Below are 20,985 nucleotides of genomic sequence, written 5' to 3'. Positions count from 1 at the left end.
GCAAGGCCGTGGGGCCTGGGTGTGTGCGTGTGGGACGGCATGAGGCCACCGCTCTGCCACCCGGGAGAGGGAACACTGTGGGGGCGCAGAGAGAAGCCATCGGGGTTACGGTCACCGGGACCAGAGCCCCCGCCCCGTGCCCCCGGGACGGACACCACAGGGGGGCAGCGCCCGGCCGCGTGCTGGCCGTGAGGGCGGTGCATTCCCACCGAGGAGGTCTGTCCTGCCTACAGTCCTGTCTGAGGGGGGACCTGGCTGTGCCCAGGCCCAGCCGTCGGGATGCTCACGGTGGCTTTCCTTTTCAAGAACCCCCACATTCACACACCTATGGGGGGGAACGCAACTGTACTTTAAGGAACCCTCCTGCTCTGATAGGACGGGTACACTCTCGTCCTAAAATACTCAGACAGCACCCACAGGCGCAGACATAGCCACACGGTGGGTAAAGGCGCGTTCCTCCCGCCTCAGCAGGTGGCAGCTGGTGACACTGAGATCTCGGCATCTATGGGGGGGGACAGGCCCGGCCCCCCAGGCGGTCCTGGGAGCCAGAAACGACCGGCACCCACAGGTGCCGCTCAGTCCCCAGCTCCCCGAGGGCTGAGCCTCACTGGGCCCTGCCTCCAGCCCCCGGGCCCCTCCCCGGCTCCCAGCAGGAGTCGGCCACCCCTGAGGGTCATCTCTAGAGACGAGGAACGCCCCCTCTCCGGGCAGCCTGGTCTGTGTGGGGACAGCTCGGACACACCCTCGTGGCAGCGTCCTCCGAGGTGAAACGAGGCCCCTCGGCACCTGCCAGGCCGGAGACAGCCACGCGGAGGCCGCTCTGGCCCCGGCACAGGGACGGGCCTCATGCGCCCCATGTCACATGGGTAAGGAAGGCGGCCCCGTGGGCACACGGCACAGGGAAGCCCTCACGGCCGCCCGGCCGGACGACGGACACGGTTCGGCCCCGTCCTGCGGTAACCCTGCCGCACGGCTCGCCAACACGCGGGTGAGCGGAGCCAGCCTCAGCGCGACCCGGGGTCTCTGTCCCAGGCTCGGCCCCCTGCTGGCTGCTTCCCTTGGCAGGGTTCCCTGGGGTCACGGGGTCACGCTGTGCTTCTCAGCTCAGGTGTCACTGGCCGCCGGCCCGGCTTCTGGGAAGTCCCGGCCGCTCACTGGCCTCTCGGTCGCATGCCCGTCCCTGAGCAGCCGCTCCCGGAGCCCCCGCCCGGCCCTGGGACTGGCGTGTGCCCAGAGCCCTGGCCCCCCTGAGCCCACACTGTCCCAGATCTCAGAGGGGCCCCCAGCAGGCGGCCCTGATGCCCTCGGGGCCTCGGCGGAGCCCAGCGGCCAGGGTGAGGGTTGTGGCGGGTGGAGGCCGTCCCGGGCAGCCACAGTCCCCGCTGTGCACTCGGCGAGCGAGGTGTCCCTGTACCCCTCGGCCCCGCTGTGGCCGGCGCTGCCCAGACCGGCTGCACCCAGTGGAGGCGGGGGAGCCGGCTTCAGCTGCTGTGACCACGCAGGCCGCAGAGCTGTGACCTCCGGGCTGCACCTTCACCCCCTCCTCGGCCCTGGGGTGGAGTCAGGTGACCGACCAGGGCCTGTCTGGGCTGGACCCTGCTCAGGCCCCAGCTCGGCTCTGCTGCCTCCGCAGGTGCGCTCCTTGGGTGTGTGTGTGCGGGGGGCGCGGGGAGACCTGGGGGAGGGGGGACTGTGCCGTCTGCGAGCCCCAGGGGTCACTCTGGCTTGATGGGCGCTGCCCTGGCCCGGACTCTGCGCCTCACTCGGACCATTGGGGCGGCGGGAAATGACCACCCAGGTGCACTCGCTTCCCCAAGCCGCCCCTAGCTCTGGAAGAAAGTCCTATCTCGTTCCACACAGAACCCAGAGCCTCTCACAGGAGGAGGAGTCACGGGGCCCTGGCAGGGCAGCCCGTCAGGGTGCCCACCGGCGAGCTCTCCGCACCCTCACCTTCCAGCCCGGCGCACGGCGGCGGGGACCCAGGAGCCAGCCCCCAGGCCGCCCTGCTGGGTGAAGGCCCCGGTGGCAGGGGGCCCGGCGGAGCTCGGGAGCAAACGGCGCACGGAGCCGGCCCGGAAGGCGCCTGGGGGACACCTGGAATCCAGGCCAGGGAGACTCCCCGAAAGGGCAGGCTGCTGGTCAAGAACGTGCTGGCCCCGCCCTGGCCGGCGTGGCTCAGTGGTTAGAGCACCGGCCTGCGCACTGGAGAGTCTCAGTTTGATTCCTGGTCAACAGCATGAGCCTGGGTTGCAGAGATCAATGGGGAAAATATCCTCACTCCTCGGGTAAGGGTTAATAAGGAAAAAAGAACATGCTGGCCCCACGGGGACGAGGCCTGTGCTGGCCCCACGGGGACGAGGCCTGTCACGGGGAGGCAGGAGGGGCCAGGGCTGGGGCCAGGGCTCTCCCTGCAGGATGTGACCACAAGGGCAGGGCGTTCCCAGGAGGAAGGTGGCGGCCCGAGCTTGGGCCCGGCCTCTGCAGCTCCGGCCAGGTGGCCTCGGCAGGGCTTAGCCGTCTCCTCTGAACAGGCCCCGCGAAGCGCCCTCTGGGTCCCCGGGACTCGCTGGACCACAGGCCCTGCCGTCGGTGGGCAGACCCCCAAGGGAGGGAGCGCCGTCGTCCCCCCGGGGCCCGCGGTCACGGGAGCACCGAGCGGCGTCTGCAGGAGCAGCAGCCTCCCGGCTCGGGCGGGGCGGTCAGCCGGCGGCCTGTGCTCCAGGCGCCCAGGAACCGGGCAGGTGGAGAACCCACGGGCCTTCCCTGCCAGCCAGCGAGGCCGCGCCCCCGGGGCCGGGGCCCACACAGCAGGCACGAAGGGAAGCTCTGTGGCTCTGTCTGTGCCGGGGCCGTCCAGGGAGCATCCCCGCAGATGGCGCTGCCAGAGGGCCCCCCCTGGGCAAAGCTTTGGGCCCTCCTCAGAGGGGGCTGAGCTTTCTTCTTTTTCCCTTTTCAAATTATTTTTGTTGATTTCAGAGAGAGGGAGCGAGAGATAGAAACAATGAGAATCATTAACCCGCTGCCTCCTGCACACCCCACACTGGGGAGCGAACCTGCAACCCGTGCATGTGTCCTGACCGGGAATTGAACTGTGACCTCCTGGTTCACAGGTCGACACTCACCCACTGAGCCACCGGCCGGCCGGCACTGAGCTTTCCTGCTGGGACTCCCCGAGTTCAGGCCGCCCTGGGGCCTCTCCCACCCCCGGAGCCTCACCCTCTGCTCTGGGCCGTTAATGAAAAAGGCAGGAAGAAGCGAGACATCACAGGTCCCAGGCACGTCGCACACCGTGGGCGAGTCCGGATCCCACACACCCCGCACCAAGGCCTCGGACACACAACCTGGCCCTGTGCGAGCGCACCCGTGTGTGTGTGTGCGCGCCTGTGTGTGTATGTGTGTGTGTGTGCGTACATGTTTGTGTGAGCGCGCGCCTGTGTGTGTGTGCGTGCGTGCGCCTGTGTGTGTGTGAGCGTGCGCCTGTGTGTGTATGAGCGCACGCCTGTGTGTGCGTGCGTGCGTGCATGTTTGTGTGAGCGAGCGCCTGTGTGTGCGCGTGTGTGCGCCTGTGTGTGTGTGAGCACGCGCCTGTGTGTGTGTGTGTGGTGTGTGTGTGCGTGCGTGCACATGCGTGCGTCTGTGTGTGAGCGCACGCCTGTGTGTGTGTGCGCGCGCCTGTGTGTGTGCATGTGTGTGCGCGCGCACGTGTGTGTGTGAGTGTGTGTGTGTGTGTGTGTGTGCGTGCGCACACCTCTAAGACGCTGGCCCGAGGGGGCCTCCTGCAGCAGGGTCCCCGGAGGTCCTGTTGTCCCTCAAGCCTCCTTCCCTTTCAGAGTGGCACCCCGTCCAGGCTGGCACTCAGCTCGGCCCCCCACCCCTGCCCTTGGCCTCCAGCCAGCGGAGAAGCCCCGAGGCCAGGCGTGAGCACCGGGCTCCCTCCCCCACGCTGCCCGCCACCTGGGCCTGCGACAAGGCCACCTCCACTCGCCTGGCTCTCCCAGGTCAGCCAAGGCCAGACCAAGGCCACCGACCGAGGACAGGGTCCACGGGGCCCCCGACGCCTGCTGACCATCCAGTGGCCTCGGCTCCTGACCATCCAGGGGCCACGCAGGGCGGTTCGGACGGGAGGCCCTGGGCCCTGCCCGGCTCACATCTGGCGCTGACATGGGACACGCTGACCTTCAAACCTCTCGCTTCTCGCTCACTCAGAGACGGGGGGAGCGGGGGCAAAGCCCTGGAGGTGGGTGGTGCCAGGGGTGGATGGCGGCAGGGAAGGACCCAGGCCTAGTCCCCAGGGCACAGGCTGACTCCTGGGACTGGTCATTGGCCTGAGCCGGCCACTCACCTGCAGAGCCCCGAGCAGGTGCCACGGGCCTCTGTGGATTTCCGGCCCCGGGCGGGGGGCACAGAGCACGCAGCTCCTGGGACTGTCCAGCTGGGCCCTGCCCGGCCAAGGTGCAGTCTGTGCGCCCACAGTGCCCTCTGCTGGGGGTAGGGGGCGGTGCGGGCCCCACTGCCCAGCGGGAAAGCAGAGGCCAGCCAGAACTTTCTAGGAGCTGCTCGACAAACATGAAAATCAGCAGGTGAAAGCAACATCGGGGTGGGCCTCTGTCGTCAGTTTGACACGCTGCCCATGAGGCCCTCACACGCTGCGGTCCGACCGTGTGCACTCGTGTGCGCCGTGCCCTCCACGTGGCAGTGCGGACGGGCCGCATTCGGGCTTGGCAGTCCCCGTAGCCTGGGCCCCGAGTGGGCAGCGGCAGGGACGGCTCTCTGTCTCCCACGTGATGAAGAGGGTGGGGCGGAAGGAGCGGGAGGCTGGCCGGGGGGGGGGGGGGGCCCCAGGCCCAGCCGTCACCGCTCTCACCAAAGTCACCCAACCTGCGGGCGTGGCAGCCTGAGACGCCGGAGCCCGTGCCTTTTCTCTCCACGTGATGCACCCCTCAAATCCGTCCTGAGACTCGGACCCGGTACCAAAGCCACGGTCTGCTGGGAAGGCAGCCCGGCCGGCCTCGGGGGACGGGCACGGGAGACCCGGCGGTGCGCCCCACGTGGGAAGAACAGCCCCCTCCTCTTGGACGACGAACAGGAAGCCGCAGGGGCGGGCAGCAGATGCCAGCCACGCGAGGCGCTCACCTGAACTTCCCGGTCCGCACCTGCAGCGCTCGCATCCCGCACCGCTGCGCCCCGCCGATGTCGCCCACGATGTCGTCTCCGATCATGACGGCCTGTCACACAGAAGCCATGTCAGCAGGTTCCATTCCTTGGCTGACATCATAAACCGCCTGATCTGATATCTGAGATCGCCATCGCAGCCCGGCCGGCGGGGCTCAGGGGCTGAGCGTCCACCTAGGAACCAGGAGGTCAGGGCTCGATTCCCGGTCAGGGCCCAGGCCCGGGTTGTGGGCTCGATCCCCAGTGTGGGGCGGGCAGGAGGCAGCCGATCCGTGATTCCCTCGCATCATGGATGTCTCTCTCTCTCTCCTCCCTTCTCCCTTCCTCTCTGAGATCAATTTAAAAAAAGAACTTCCCCTTACAAGGACACCGGTGGGCCTGGGCCGGGCAGGGAGGACTCTGGTGGAGGAGCTGCAGCTGGGGTTCTGCCTGATGGTCCGATGCCCAGGCCCAGGCCGAGCCCGGCGCCCGAGTGAGGCTGGAGGAGCCCGGGTGCGGGGCCTGCCGGGTGCGGGGCCTGCCGGGCGCAGCCGCGGGCAGCGATGCCTGTCTGGACAGCGTGCGGCCCGAATAGCAAGCGCGGGGCCCTGGGGATTTCACAGCTTTCCTGGCGGTGAAGGGCAATAATCGCAGGCGGAGCAGCAATTACTGCCCAATCGTTGAGGATTTAGAAAATCATTGGTGAGGAGATAGAGGTCAGGAGGTGCGCCGTCGGGGGAAATAAAGCCCCGCACCTGTCAGCCCCGCCTCCTCTGCCTCAGCGCGGGAGGGAGGACATGGCCCAGCCGGGCCCGTGGCTCGGGGCAGGAGCTGCGGGACAGGAGCTGCGGGCGGCGGCGCCACAGCCCAGCAGCGGCCTTTCTGGTTTGGGTTCAAAAAGCGGGTTCCCTCGTCTTCCTCAGCGTGTGCTGCCCGTGGCCTCTACCTGCTGGTGTCGGCCGGTGGCCTGTCAGTGCCGATGAGCTTCTGGGAAGTCCCCCCCCCCCCACGCGCGCCTCTTCCCCCTCCCCCGGTGGCCAACAGCGGGGCCCCGGTCACACCCCACACGGAGGCCTCGAGGGGACATCTCGCCCTCGGATGAGCCTGGGAGGAACCCGGGCTCCTCCACCCGGCGATGGCTCAGTGCTAGTGACCCCCACGCCGGCCGCCGTGCGAGGAGCAACGTCTACACAGCCCAGCGCGGGGCCTGCTCTGTATGGAGGGAGGGGCAGCGCTGCGGGGGCCTTGCCTGCGCGGCGGGGAGGACGGGGAGGGACACCCGCTTCTCAAATGGAATGAGCAACAGGAAGACGACGTTCCTCAGCGCCTTCTCACGCTCCTCCCACCCCAGAGGTTCTGGTAGCCGCTGCCGTTGGTGAGAACCGGGGGACAGCGTGCCCAGGGGGTTCCGTGCTAGACTCTCTGTGGCTCCCCCAAGGCTGGGTTCCCACTGGGGGGTGTTTTGCTCCCTGGGGACGTTGGCAATGTCTGGAGACACCTGTGGGTTCACAACGGGGCATCTTACAGGGCCCAGGGCACCCCGCCCTCCGAGAGCGACCCGGCCCCGTGTGCCAGCGCCGAGGCGCAGAGCCCGTGCCCCCTCAGGGTGGAGACGCAGGTGCCTAGAAGGGGCTAGGCAGGGGTGGGCAAACTTTTTGACTCGAGGGCCACCATGGGTTCTTAAACTGGACCGGAGGGCCGGAACAAAAGCATGGATGGAGTGTTTGTGTGAACGAATATAAATTCAAAGTAAAGGAGCGGAGGGGAGAGCAAGAGAACCGGATAGAACAGCCGGATCCGGCCCGCGGGCCGTAGTTTGCCCACGGCTGGGCTAGAGGAAGGGCTTCGTGACACACGTGGCACCCAATGTGCTTGCATCTAGCGAAGGGACAGGAGTGCTTTTCCCCTGTCACCGGAGGGGGAGGTTAGACAATCAGCTCATTGCTCTGAAGGGGAACGAAGCCGGAGGGAACGGCCGTTATCTGGGGTTTCCTCTGTGCACTGACGACCTCAGGTCACGGCAGTGGGTGCGAGGGGTTTCCTGTAGAGAAGCAGCCAGAGAGACAGGAGGGAAGGACGGACCCATATCTCACCCTGCAGCCCTGAAGGGGGCATGGATTAGGCTCCGACCTCAGTGGCTGCTGGCACCTCACAAAGGGACCGCCGGACTGAACCGGCCTCTGACCAGGCTCCGAGACCCCACCACCAACACCCAGAGAACAGGGGGCGGAGGGCACGCGGGAGGGCGCCACCGAGGGCGCCGACACTCCCAGCTTCTCTCCCCAACCTCAGGAGGAACACGCAGGGAGGCGGTGGGGCTGGGACGTGACAGATTGAAAAAGCACCCGCCCGAACCGGTGTGGCTCAGTGGATAGAGCGCCCTGCCTGGGGCCTGTGGACTGAAGGGTCCCGGGTTCAATTCCGGTCAGGGGCACGTATCTCCGCTGCAGGCTAGATCGCCAGCCCTGGTCAGGGTGCATGCGGGAGGCAACCCATCGATGTGCCTCTTTCACATCGATGTTTCTCTCTCTGTCTCTCCCCCTCCCTTCCACTCTTTTTTTTTTTTTAAATATATTTTATTGATATTTTACAGAGAGGAAGGGAGAGGGATAGAGAGCTAGAAACATCGATCAGCTGCCTCCTGCACACCCCCCACTGGGGATGTGCCCGCAACCAAGGTACATGCCCTTGACCGGAATCGAACCTGAGACCCTTCAGTCCGCAGGCCGACGCTCTATCCACTGAGCCACACCGGTTTCGGCACCCCTTCCACTCTTTAAAAATCAATGAAAAAATATCCTTCAGTGAGGATTAGGAGAAAAAAAAGAACCACACTGACCCATCGCAATGCAAGGACCTCCTTTGCCTCCTGATTCAAACCACCTGCAGGCAGCACAGCCCTGAACCAGCCGGGACATGGCAGCGATGGCGGGGCAGCTGACGATGCTGAGGAAGTGCTGTCAGCAGCATCGGGGTGCGGCAGTGGCTTTATCTGTGTTTCTATAAGAAGCATTCCTGCTGAAACCGGTTGGCTCAGTGGATAGAGCGTCGGCCTGCGGACTGAAAGGTCCCAGGTTCGATTCCGGTCAAGGGCATGTACCTTGGTTGCGGGCACATCCCCAGTAGGGGGTGTGCAGGAGGCAGCTGATCGATGTTTCTCTCTCATCGATGTTTCTAACTCTCTATCCCTCTCCCTTCCTCTCTGTAAAAAAATCAATAAAATATATTTAAAAAAAAAAAAAGAAGAAGAAGAAGCATTCCTGCCCTTTGGAGACACGGAAATACTACGGATGACGTGGTACGATTTCCGGGATTTGATTCAAAAGAAGGTCGGGGAGAGGAGGGCTGGGGGGTAGAGGAACCCCGTGGCGGCTCACCTGGAAAGGACTCTGACAGCCGGACAAGCCGAGCAACAGAACCCGCAACGGGGAAATGGCTTGTCACTCGTGAAACACAGCCAACATCCCGAGTCCACGTTGGAGCAAACAGGTAAGTGGAGAGAAAGGAAAGCTCATCCTTACAGTAAAGCCCATCACTAAACGGAGACGGGGCGCATGGCCTGGCGGAGGCACGGGGACGGCCGGGTCAGGGGCGTGACCCCTGGATGCCAACGTCAGGCGGGAGGAGGATCAGAGCGGGAGGATATTCACAGAGTCAAGCACTTTCCCACAAGATCCCGGTGAGTTACAAAGAGACACAGTAGCTTTTCGGGGGCGAACCTGGCCGACACCACCTCCACCACCAATCTCGGGGCAGGTCCATCACCTGCCTCCCGGCGGGATGTCCCAGAGGGCATTGCTTCTGCGAGATCCCTGCCGAAAACGCGTAGCCCGAATCACGAGGAAACATCAGGACAAACCAAACTGAGGGACAGTCTACACCAAGCATGTCAAACTCGCCGTGAGTTTACACGGTAACTGGCCGCTGCTATTCAAAAATGCCGCAGTCGCCCGGCCGGTGTGGCTCAGTGGTTGAGCATCGACCTAGGAACCAGGAGGTCAGGGTTCGATTCCTGGTCAGGGCACATGCCCGGGTTGCGGGCTTGATCCCCATTGGGGGGCGTACAGGAGGCAGCCGATCCATGATTCTCTCTCGTCATGGATGTTTCTCTCTCCCTCTCCCTTCCTCTCTCTCTAAAAATCAATAAAAACATTTAAAAAACAACAAAAAACATTAAAAAAAAAAAAGCTATTGGTGGGACGGCTGACAGCGGCTGCAGAAGGTCTCTGGGTTAATTACCGAGGTGAGTCAGTGCGCATGTCCAATCGCTTTGTGACGGACGTGTAAGACGTCAGCACTGGGAGTGGGGGTCAGGGCACATGAGCATTCCTCGTCCTGTTTTTGCAGCTTCCTTGTGACTGTGACACTATTTCACAACGGACGGGTAAAAACCATTTTGAAAAGTGCTCTATCCGTGGGCCATTACTGGAGCTCGGGGATGGGGCCACGGGGTTCATTATGCGATTCTCTCTGCTTGCACCGAAAGCTGAAATGATTCACGATGAAAGTTAAACAGATTTAAGAGACGAAAGCCACAGGCGTGGAAGGCACAGACCTTGTTTGGATTTGATGCAAAAACAAATCGACGCAAGAGCGCATTTCTGAGACGGTCAGGAGACTTCAGTGTGGACTGGTATAATGAAAAGGCGGATTGTTGCCCTAACCGGTGTGGCTCAGTGGATAGAGCGTTGGCCTGCGGACTGAAGGGTCCTGGGTTCGATTCCTGTCAAGGGCATGTACCTTGGTTGCGGGCGCATCCCCAGTGGGGGGTGTGCAAGAGGCAGCTGAATCGATGTTTCTCTCATCGATGTTTCTAACTCTCTATCCCTCTCCTTTCTTCTCTGTAAAAAAATCAATAAAATATAAAAAAAAAAAAAAGAAAAGAAAAGGCGGATTGTTGCTCGGCCGGCGGGCTCAGTGGCTGGGCGTCGGCCTATGAACCAGGAGGTCACGGTTCCATTCCTAGTCGGGCACATGCCCGGGATTGCGGGCTGGAGGCAGCTGATCAATGATTCTCTCATCATCACTGATGTTTCTCTCTCTCTCCCCCTTCATCTCTGAAATTAGAGAATCCTAAGGATTTGCTTATGGATTGGGGGTAGATTTTTTGTTTCGTTGTGATAAAATACACATCAGATTCACCAATGTAACCATTTCCGAACCCCCACACTCCACAGCCCTGATCTGTTTGACGTTTCTGTGACCTGACTATTCGGTACACTTCATACAAATATCACGTAACATATAAAAGGGGGGGCCTTTGTGACTGGCTTCCTTCACTCCCATGTTTCCCACCCACATGTAGCATCTCATTCCTTCTCCGGCGGAAATACCACCGTGTGAGCACGCCCCGTGGTGTGGGTCCCTTCGTCCGCACGTGAACATTCACGTTGTTTCTGACGTTTGCTGTTGTGAATCGTGCTGCTAGGAAGTCACGCGTACGTTTCAATCGCAACACGTTTTCAATCCTAGGAGCGGGACCGCGGGGTCGCGTGGCAACTCTGTGTTGGACGCTGAGGAACCGGCCCCATAGGGCCCCCCCCCCCCCCGTCTCACACTCCCACTGGCTTCCTACAGAGGGAGGCCGCGTGCTCGCTTGTTTTAATCCGCAGGGCGGGCTACGCGGGTGCGAGGTGGGCCCTCACTGTGCCTCTGATTTCATTTTCCAAATGACGCCTGAGGCCGAGGTCTTTCCGTGTGTTTCTTGGCCATTGTTGGGTGTTTCAAAGCATCGTACAGTTGTGTCTAAAATACATATTTTTGGGCCCTAACCGGTTTGGCTCAGTGGATAGAGCGTCGGCCTGCGGACTGAAAGGTCCCAGGTTCGATTCTGGTCAAGGGCATGTACCTTGGTTGCGGGCACATCCCCAGTGGGAGGTGTGCAGGAGGCAGCTGATCGATGTTTCTCTCTCATCGATGTTTCTGGCTCTCTATCCCTCTCCCTTCCTCTCTGTAAAAAGTCAATAAAATATATTTTAAAAAAATAAAACAAAATAAAATAAATATTTTTGGAGAGGCATACCGGAATAGGAAAGGACACAATAACTGTATGTCTGGACTTGCTTTAAAAAACAAGAGTAAGCCTGGCCGGTGTGGCTCAGCGGTGGAGCGTCGACCTAGGAACCAGGAGGTCCTGGTTCGGTTCCCGGTCAGGGCACGTGCTGGGTTGTGGGCTCCATCCCCAGTGTGGGGCGTGCAGGAGGCAGCCGATCCATGATTCTCTCTCATCACTGATGTGTCTATCTCTCTCTCTCCCTCTCCCTTCCTCTCTGACATCAATAAAAATATATTTAAAAAACAAACAATAAATAAATACTCAGTGGACTTCCTTTGCTGCCTTTCTCCCGTTTCCAGCCAAATCAGCTCTCGTGGTGGGGGGTCCGCGTGGGGCTGACCGGCCCACGAGGCTGCCTGACCCCCAAGCCCCCAGGCGGCCGTGTGAGGTCCCCTCCCAACACAGCTGCCTCCACACGCATCCGCATCCGCAAGGCGACCTACCTGGTGGGCCTCCACACCCAGCTCCCGCAGGGCCGACCGGAAGAACTCAGGCGAGGGCTTGCCCACCACCTCGGCCTCGATGCCGCAGGCGTACTGCAGAGAGAGGGCACGCGTGGGCGTGGGGCGAAGCAACGGGGCCCCGACGGCAGGGAGGGCCTCCCTCCGGGAACCAGGGGAGACAGCCCCAAATGTGCGCCCACCCGCGGGCCAGGGGTCTCGGGGGCAGACACGTCTGATAGACACGAGTGGATGACGCCACGTCGGGCTGCCTGGGATGCTCGGAGCCCGCACCTCCAGCCCCGCCATCCGCTCAAACCCCGAGCTGTGGGGGAGGCGGCCCAGAGGTGGCAACTCGGGCATCGCATGGGCACCCTGACCGTGCTCTCACCTGTATTCCTGCTTCCCCCACTCCCCTGCCCCCCCCCCGCTGGTCACAGTTCCCCCAGGATGAGTCCAGGGCCCCACGTCCCATCTGTCCCTCCCCCCGTGGGTGCAGGCAGGCAGGGCCGGCGTCCCGGTGCAGGCGGCGGGAGGAGCTGGCTGGGGCCGGAGCCCAGGCCGGGACAGCGGGCCAGGCGGTGGTCAGAGGACGCCTGGCCTTCAGAGTGGGGGGGCGAGGGGCCGGGAAGGGGTCCAGTCAGGACACGTCAGGCTGCAGGTGCCCAGCGTGGGGAGTGAGGATGATCCCCACAGACAGAGCCCAGGAGGAGGCGGCAGAGGGCATGCTGGGAGGGCCAGCGGTCAGCACAGGGGCATGGAGGGAGGGCAGGAGCGCTCGGGGGCAGGGGCAGGCACAGCTCTGCAGCGCGGGGGCGCCCGGCGGGAAGCCCCAACTAGGGGAGCCACTGAGCACGCCCCCTTCTCCAGAAAGACCGGAGCGCGAGGAGGGCTCGGGCAGGTACCTCGAGCGCCTTCATGTAGCCGCCAACGTCCAGCATCAGGCCCGAGGTCTCCTTGTAGTAGCGCCTAGGAGAGGAGGGGGGGCAGGTGAGCCGGCCGCGCTCCGGGAGCCCTGAGAAATGCCCGCCCTGTCCGGAGGGCCCGGGGGCGAGGGTCAGGGCAGGTGCCGAGCCGAGAGTGGCCCGCGGCGGTCACCACGCCCGGCCAGCAGCGCTCGGTCAGAACGGCCCCACTGCCAGCTTTGTGGGGCCTCGCCCACGGTGACTGACGGGGGACCCGAGGGGCAGATGGGCCCAGCAGCTGACACAGAGCAAGACAAGGGCCCTGGGAAAGGACAGCAGGCCCGCAGAGCATGTGGCGAGCCCCTAATTGCTAATAATTAACCCTAATCGCCGCCTGAAGGAGAAAATGCCGTCGGTCCATGGGCGCCAGATGCTTTGAGGAGAAGACAATGGGGGACCCAGACGGCTGGGCGCTGGGGGCACCCACCTCACCAGTTCCCCTTCCCCTCCCCGGCTCCTCAAATCGGGGAGACATTAAACCGCGTGCGCGCACAGGGGCAAGAGCAGGGAGGCATGCTGGCCTTGGCGTTCAAGGCCTCCCTCCGCGTCCTCTAACTGTGGGACTTCGGGGTGCTTAAGCCCTCTGGGTCTCAGTTCCCTAATCTGTAAAATGGACCAAAAAACCCAAAAAACCCCGTGCCTGCTTTATGGATGGGACCGAGGCTGACCAAGCGAAGGCATGCCAAGCTCTCCCACGCGCCCAGCATGCAGAAGCCGCTGCACAGCCTGGTCCCAGACGGAGAAGGAGAAGCGGGTGGTGAGGAGGAGCTGGGAGGACGGACGGACGGACGCGGTCTCCCGGTCTGCGGCTGGAACCCGCCCTGGGACTGTCTGCCGAGCATGTGCCCTGACTGGGAACCGAACGCGACCACCTGGTTCCCTGGTCAACGCTCCACCGTGAGCCACGCTGGCCGGCTTCCGTGCCTGTCGGACGTGTGGGAGCTGAGCCAGCCCCTGGGAGCTGCCCGCCCGTGCCCTCCCCCAGCCCAGGACCCAGCCCGGCGCTCCCTGCCCCGCCCAGGCCTGCAGCCCAACCCTGGCCTTGGCCTTCACGAGGACTGGTTCCCTGCCACTCTCCCTGCAGGGTGGCCGAGTCCTGAGCCCATTTGCTAAAGCCACGAGGGTTTCTCCTGAGTGACAGGCCTCGCTGGCCTCTGTGTGCCCCAGGCCTCCGTGCACCCCAGGCCTCCGTGCACCCCAGGCTTCCGTGCACCCCAGGCCTCCGTGCACCCCAGGCTTCCGTGCACCCCAGGCCTCCGTGAGCCCCAGGCCTCCGTGCACCCCAGGCCTCCGTGCACCCCAGGCTTCCGTGCACCCCAGGCTTCCGTGCACTCCATGCCTCCATGTACCCCAGGCCCCCATGCACCCCAGGCCCCCATGCACCCCAGGCCTCCGTGTACCCCAGGCCTCCATGTACCCCAGGCCTCCAAGCACACCCCAGGCCTCCGTGTACCCCAGGCCTCCATGTACCCCAGGCCTCCGTGCACCCCAGGCCTCTGTGCGCCCCAGGCCTCCGTGTGCACCCCAGGCCTCCGTGCACCCCAGGCCTCCGTGTACCCCAGGCCTCCATGTATCCCAGGCCTCCGTGTGCACCCCAGGCCTCTGTGCACCCCAGGCCTCCATGTACCCCAGGCCTCCATGTACCCCAGGCCTCCGTGTGCCCCAGGCCTCTGTGCGCCCCAGGCCTCCAAGCACACCCCAGGCCTCCGTGCGCACCCCAGGCCTCCGTGCGCACCCCAGGCCTCTCCATCAGAGCTGCGGACCAGGGGGACACTGTGCAGGTTCGGGAGGGTGCCTGGTAGCCAGAGGGAACTGCCACCTGCTTACAGAGTCGGTGCCTGCAAGTGCTCCCCCTCTTAAAGGGTGACCCCAAAACACAGGCTTAGGCCCACCTGTCTTAAGCCCGGGATGTGGACGTGCATTCTGCATTAACAGCCTTTAAAAAGTCCCTCTTCTTCCGCCCGTGTCCACCACAGACGGCTCGGGAGACATTTCCTGAGCCAGGTCAGAGCTCAGGCACGGCTGAGGGGAAGAGGGAGGCGCTGGGTGCTGGGCCCGTGATCCCTGGGGCTGTGGAGGCTCCGTTCCTCGGTCCCCAGACACGGTCTAGGACAGGCCACCTCACAGCCCTTGCAGGACCCGGGGACACTCCCAGCCCCGCCCTCCACCCCCGTCCCCGCCCCCGGGACTCCTGGTCTGTTGGGAAGCAGACAAGTCCACAGACAAACAGGAAAGGGCAGGAAAGGGCGGCGATGAGGGGCCGCGTGCTGGGCACCGAGGCGGCCGACATGCTGGGGCGGGGACACGGAGGGCGTCCAGGAAGGAGCAGCAAAGCCGGGACCTGGAACTAAGGGCGGGATGGAAGCGTCCAGGCTGGGGGCCTGCCGGACTGACCAGGGGCACCCGCTGAGGACCCGTGGGCTCGATGCTGCGCTAGGCGTGGCCTGGGTCAGCGCCCGGAGAGCCACCCCTTGTCCCCCGCCTGCCCCGAGGATGGCAGTGGCTCCCCCAGAAGCCCAGGAAAAGGACAACGCGCCTCCAGCTGCAGCAGGCGCAGCTGTGTTGGAGCAGAGGATTCTGGGCCAGGCCCCGTGCCCAGGCCCGGCTGGGGGCCACAGCCCGTGCTCCCCCTTCGGGAAAACCTCCCCCCGCAGTCACACGGCACAGCTGCCATCTCACACCCCCACGTCCTTCTCCCCAAGTGACAGGAACCTGCACTTCCTTGTTTCAATGTAGTCCTGAGGGGAGGGAAACACTGAAATTGCAGCTTAAAATACGAAGGTGAAACCTTGTCTTTTACACCCAAAACCACGTACAATAATAGTGAGCCCTGGCTAGTTGGCTCAATGGTTAGAGTGCTGCCCGCAGACTGAGGGTCACGGATTCGATTCCCGGCCAAGGGCACGCACCTTGGTTGCAGGGTCCATCCCCGGCCCCCAGTCGGGCATGTGCGGGAGGCAGCCAATCAATGTGCCTCTCTCACATCAGTGTTTCTCTCTCCCCCCTCCTCCCTCCCTTCCACTCTCTCTAAAAACCAATGGGAAAAATATCCTCGGGTGAGGATAAAAATAATAACAATACTACTACTATTGAATGTAAACTGTCACTGAAAAACAAAATTTAAATAAAAACCTTGTCTTTCTTACATGCATTTTCAGAGTCTAAAGAAAAAACTGACTTCCAAAATCAAACTTAGAAACCTAACATTCCCCCCCTTTTTTTTTTTTTTTTTTTTAAATATATTTTATTGATATTTCACAGAGAGGAAGGGAGAGGGACAGAGAGCCAGAAACATCGATGAGAGAGAAACATCGATCAGCTGCCTCCTGCACACCCCCCACTGGGGATGTGCCCGCAACCAAGGCACATGCCCCTGACCGGAATCGAACCTGGGACCCCTCAGTCCGCAGGCCGACGCTCCATCCACTGAGCCAAACCGGTTTCGGCTCCCCCCTTTTTTTAAAAAAATAAATTTTATTGATTTTTCACAGAGAGGAAGGGAGAGGGATAGAGAGTTAGAAACATCGATGAGAGAGAAACATCGATCAGCTGCCTCCTGCACACCCCCCACTGGGGATGTGCCCACAACCAAGGTACATGCCCTTGACCGGAATCGAACCTGGGACCCTTCAGTCCGCAGGCCGACGCTTTATCCACTGAGCCAAACCGGTTTCGGCTTAACATTCCCTTTTTAACTGAACCGGGGCTTGTTTTTATCGCTCTCAGAACTTTATTTCTCATTCATTCAGGAAAGCAAGAAGGTATCTTGCAGGCCATACGCTAGCTACAAGCATTTTAAAGATACCGTCAGTACAAGTACCTAACTTAACGTTTAGGAAACATAAAAGCCCAGGCCCTGGCCGGTGTGGCTCAGGGGTTGAGCATCGACCTATGAACCAGGAGATCAGGGTTCAATTCCTGGTCAGGGCACAGGCCCAGGTTTCAGACTCGGTCCCCAGTAGGGGGCGTGCAAGAGGCAGCTGGTCAATGATTCTCTCTCATCACTGATGTTTCTATCTCTCTCTCCCTCTCCCTTCCTCTCTGATATCCGTAAAAACATATATTAATACATATGTGTGTGTGTGTATGTATGTGTACCTAGGTTAGTCCCCGAACAGAAGAGACTGGAAGCATTTATCCTGTGTTCCTGGCGAACATGGACACAGCGGGCCTGGCTGGTCCGAGCGCTCAGCCGCAGAGGTGCCGGGAGCTGGACCGGCAGGGAGCGGGAGACGCCGGAGAGACCTGGTGCTTCGTTTTCCACCCCCCCACCCCCCCATCTCCCCCCGCATCCCCCCCCCACCCCACCCCCGTCCGCACAGCCGCCCTGCAGGACGAGTGCTTGACCTTTCCCACCAGAGGGTTCCCATCAACCTTCCACCGTCTGCGCGCCAACAGCTTAATGTTCTGCCGGCCGCGGGACGGAGAACGTGCACAGGCAATGCCCGCTCTCGGCCCACACAGACGCCCCACGTAAGTCACCCGTGTCCGGAGCAGGACGCTCTGCCCCGCGCGGCCACCGCTCGGCCCCGCGCCCGGGAGGCCGGCCCTCCCCGTCCGTGACCCCACCCCACGTGACAGCAAAGCTGCCGGTTCCTTCCTCTCGTTTCTGAGCACCGGACCCCTCACTGCAGTCAGACCCCATCAGCAAGAGACCCATCACGGCTCGTCTGTAAAGCAGGCCCGCGTGAGGCCGCCACGGAAGCGCACGCCAACGCCACGGGCTCCACAGCTCGCCCCGTTTCAGCAACGTGCCTGCTTTGGCTACTGCCCGGGACCTGGAGTAACTTTTAACGACTAGAGACGAGCCCGGCCCGCGGGGCTCAGCGGCTGAGCGTCGACCTGTGAACCAGGTCAGAGTGCGATTCCCGTCAGGGCCCAGGCCCGGGCTGCGGGCTCATCCCCAGTGGGGGGCGTGCAGGAGGCAGCCGGTCCGTGATTCTCTCTCATCATGGATGTTTCTTTTTCTTTTTCTTTTTTAAATACATTTTATTGATTTTTAAAAAAATATATTTTATTGATTTTTTACAGAGAGGAAGGGAGAGGGATAGAGAGCTAGAAACATCGATGAGAGAGAAACATCCATCAGCTGCCTCCTGCACACCTCCTACTGGGGATGTGCCCGCAACCAAGGCACATGCCCTTGACCGGAATCGAACCTGGGACCCTTCAGTCTGCAGGCCGACGCTCTATCCACTGAGCCAAACCGGTCAGGGCTCATTGATGTTTCTATCTCTCTCCCTTCCTCTCTGAAATCAATATATATATATGTATAATATGCACTGGGCCTCTAGTGTGTGTGTGTGTGTGTGTGTGTGTGTATACATACACACACATATATATATACACACAATATGTATATATTAGAGAAGATTAGAAAAACGTGTTAACATAAATGAGTTATAACAGAGTTTCTTTCCTTTTTTTAAAAAAATATATATTTTATTGACTTTTTTGCAGAGAGGAAGGGAGAGGGATAGAGAGTTAGAAACATCGATGAGAGAGAAATATCGATCAGCTGCCTCCTGCACACTCCCTACTGGGGTTGTGCCCACAACCAAGGTACATGCCCTTGACTGGAATCGAACCTGGGACCCTTCAGTCCACAGGCCAACGCTCTAGCCACTGAGCCAAACCAGCTAGGGCTTAACAGAGCTTCTTAACTGCAGTGTTTTCTACTGATGAGTCGGGACGTTAGGGAGGCCTACGGACCCTGCCCGGGCCGTCAGTGAGCCAAGCAGGCCAGGTTGTGTGGTGCGCGGTGACCTGAACTGCAGGAGGCTACAAGGTTACAAAAGGAAAGGAGGAAGAAATGAAGAGAAAAGGCAAGAAAAGGGAGGGAGGGACCTGGCTGGTTGCTTAGTGGTTAGAACAGGGGTGGGCAAACTTTTTGACTCGAGGGCCACAATGGGTTCTTAAACTGGACCGGAGGGCCGGAACAAAAGCATGGATGGAGTGTTTGTGTGAACTAATAGAAATTCAAAGTAAAGGAGCGGAGGGGAGAGCAAGAGAACCCTCCGCTCTTTCGGCTCCACGGGCCGGATAGAACAGCCGAACGGGCCGGATCCGGCCCGCGGGCCATAGTTTGCCCAGGGCTGGGTTAGAGTGTCGGTCCCAGGACCGAAGGGTGGTGGGTTTGAATCCCAGTCAAGGGCATGTACTTGTGTTGGGGGTTCAATCCCCAGCCTGAGTGGGGGTCTGTGTGGGAGGCAACCAATCAATGTGCCTCTCTCACGTCAATGTTTCTCTCTCCCCCACTCCCTTCCTATCTCTCTAAAATTCAACGGGAAATATATCCTCACTCCTCGGGTGAGGATTAAAAAAGAAGAAAAAGAAGAGGGAGGGAGAGAGAAGGCCGTCGCCCTGGCCCGCTGCGCCCGCCTCCTTCTCCACGTGGCTCCGTGCGTGGGACCCAGAGCGCGCCTCCCGCCGACTTACCCCTTCCCCAGGGCGAGGAGCACGGGGTCCGCCAGCCCCATGAGCACCTGGAAGGCCCTGTTCATGTTCCGGTAGGAGAAGTGCTCTCCCGCGTCCCCGATGACCACGCAGTTTGGGTCGGACGTGTCGATCTGATCAAATTCCGAGCGGACTTCTGGAACGAGAGGGGCGGGGTGAGGTTCGGTGGCCCCCTGCGCCCCTCCCCCTGCGCCCCTCCCCGTGCTGTGGCCCCGGGGAGAGGGATGCTGACCCGGGCCCACCCTGGAAGGGGTGTCTGCACCCCCCACCCCCCAGACCCCCCCAGGCCTACCGTCATGGACCAGCAGGTGTGGCCGGAGGCCTCGCTCCTGGAGGATGCGGCAGGCGGCGGGGGGCGGGGCGGTCACCTCGGCCTCGGAGACGTCGAAGCCCAGGCGGCGCAGCTCTCCCACCAGGCGCCCGCGGGACTTCTGAGACTCGTTGGTGCAGAACCTCACCTTCAGCCCCGAGCGCTTCAGCCTGGGGCGGGACGGAGGTGCTGTTACCAGGGGGGTGGCCTCCGGGAGCAGCCAGACGCAGGCAAGTGGAACAACCAGGGCCCCTCCTTCTCCACTGGGCGCTTCCGGGGGCCCCGAGGGGCCTTGACGGACCCCAGGGCTCAGGCTGGTGTTTCTGAGGGGAGCAGACCCTTCCCGGGGGATCGGACCACCCCCCACATCCCTCCTCCCATCCTGAGGGGCACACCTGAGGCTCCCCAAGGTCCCACCTGCCCTGCCCACGCCTCCCTCTCCTCCTGGGACACGTCTCTGTGCCCGAGACACATCCCCGCCGCCTGCCTCCACGCGCTGCCTCTCCACACCCCTCCCGCCTCGGAAACCCACCGACACCTCCCCCAACCCCACCCCACCCCACCCGGCCCAGCTGGAGTCAGTTCATTTTTTAAAATATATTTTTTGTTGATGTCAGAGAGGAAGGGAGAGGGAGAGGGAGAGAAACATCAATGATGAGAGAGAATCATGGATCGGCTGCCCCCTGCCTGCCCCCCACTGGGGATCGAGCCCGCAACCCAGGCCTGTGCCCTGACCGGGAATCGAACCCGGGACCTCCTGGGCCATAGGCTGACACCCAACCCCTGAGCCACGCGGGCCGGGCCGGAGGTCACTGCTGATCCCCAATGCCTGGCACTTGCCCTGCGCATCTGAACCACAGACGCCACCTGAACTCGGGATTCATGTCCCCCAAAGGGCAGGGGCCACGGGACCAAGCGGGGGCCCTCGCTGAGGGGCCCTGCCGAGGTGTCCCCTGGTTGTCACCACGTGCTCTGTGGCATCGGGAAGGGTCTGCTCAGTCCTCAGCACCCGGGCCTCCCGCGGAGCCTGGCGCACAGCGGCCCTGGCGTTTGCTGAGCGACTGGCTGATGCCAAGTCCCAACGGCAGCCAGGGAGGGGACGTCCCGGCCACCCCGCCCACACGCCTGCCTCCCGAGGGGGTCTGCCCTGGGGAGCAGAGGGCCCTCAGCGTGGAGGCACGCCCTGCCCCATGGCCGCGGGCGCGGCGGCTGACACGCGGGATGTGGGGGGAAGTCGCAGAGCTGCTGACCAGAGTGGGGACGCGGACCGGGAGCGGACGGGGCCTTCGTCACGGGCCCGCGATTCAGCCCGTTCTTAGTATTTGTCTTTCCTAATCAGAGGGCTATGGATGGCCCGCTATGCGCAGCGGTTAATTGCCCTTCATAAAGACAGCTTTTGTGTTTTTAATTAGGCAGTTAATTATTGTTTTTAATTAGGCAGTTAATTAATAGCATCACCTTGCACCTCCCAGACAGAGCCTCACTGACTGGCGCCCGGAACGTGTGACTCACACCCACGTTAATGGAGCCGCTGAGGGAGGAAGAGGGGGTGCCGGGGGACTAATTATTGCTGATGAGCTACGATGCGCCCTTCTCAGAACAGTGAGC

The 20,985-nt window shown here is 62.0% G+C and overlaps 1 protein-coding gene across 1 annotated transcript in view; it reads right to left on the bottom strand.

The window, feature by feature from the left end:
- Positions 1-20,985, bottom strand: part of LHPP (phospholysine phosphohistidine inorganic pyrophosphate phosphatase) — a 43,964-nt gene that overhangs the window by 12,533 nt on the left and 10,446 nt on the right. The window contains exons 2-6 of the mRNA XM_080640195.1: positions 19,360-19,547; positions 19,050-19,203; positions 12,552-12,615; positions 11,650-11,742; positions 5,134-5,225 (exon numbers count right to left, since the gene is read on the bottom strand). Coding sequence (XP_080496321.1) covers positions 5,134-5,225; positions 11,650-11,742; positions 12,552-12,615; positions 19,050-19,203; positions 19,360-19,547 — 591 coding nt within the window. The remainder of the gene's footprint in view (positions 1-5,133; positions 5,226-11,649; positions 11,743-12,551; positions 12,616-19,049; positions 19,204-19,359; positions 19,548-20,985) is intronic.

The sequence above is a fragment of the Plecotus auritus genome (genome assembly GCF_963455305.1).
Source record: "Plecotus auritus genome assembly, chromosome: 9".
Taxonomy (NCBI): Eukaryota; Metazoa; Chordata; class Mammalia; order Chiroptera; family Vespertilionidae; genus Plecotus; species Plecotus auritus.
The sequence above is the reverse complement of the archived record's forward strand: the minus strand, read 5'-3'. Positions and strand labels throughout refer to the sequence as shown.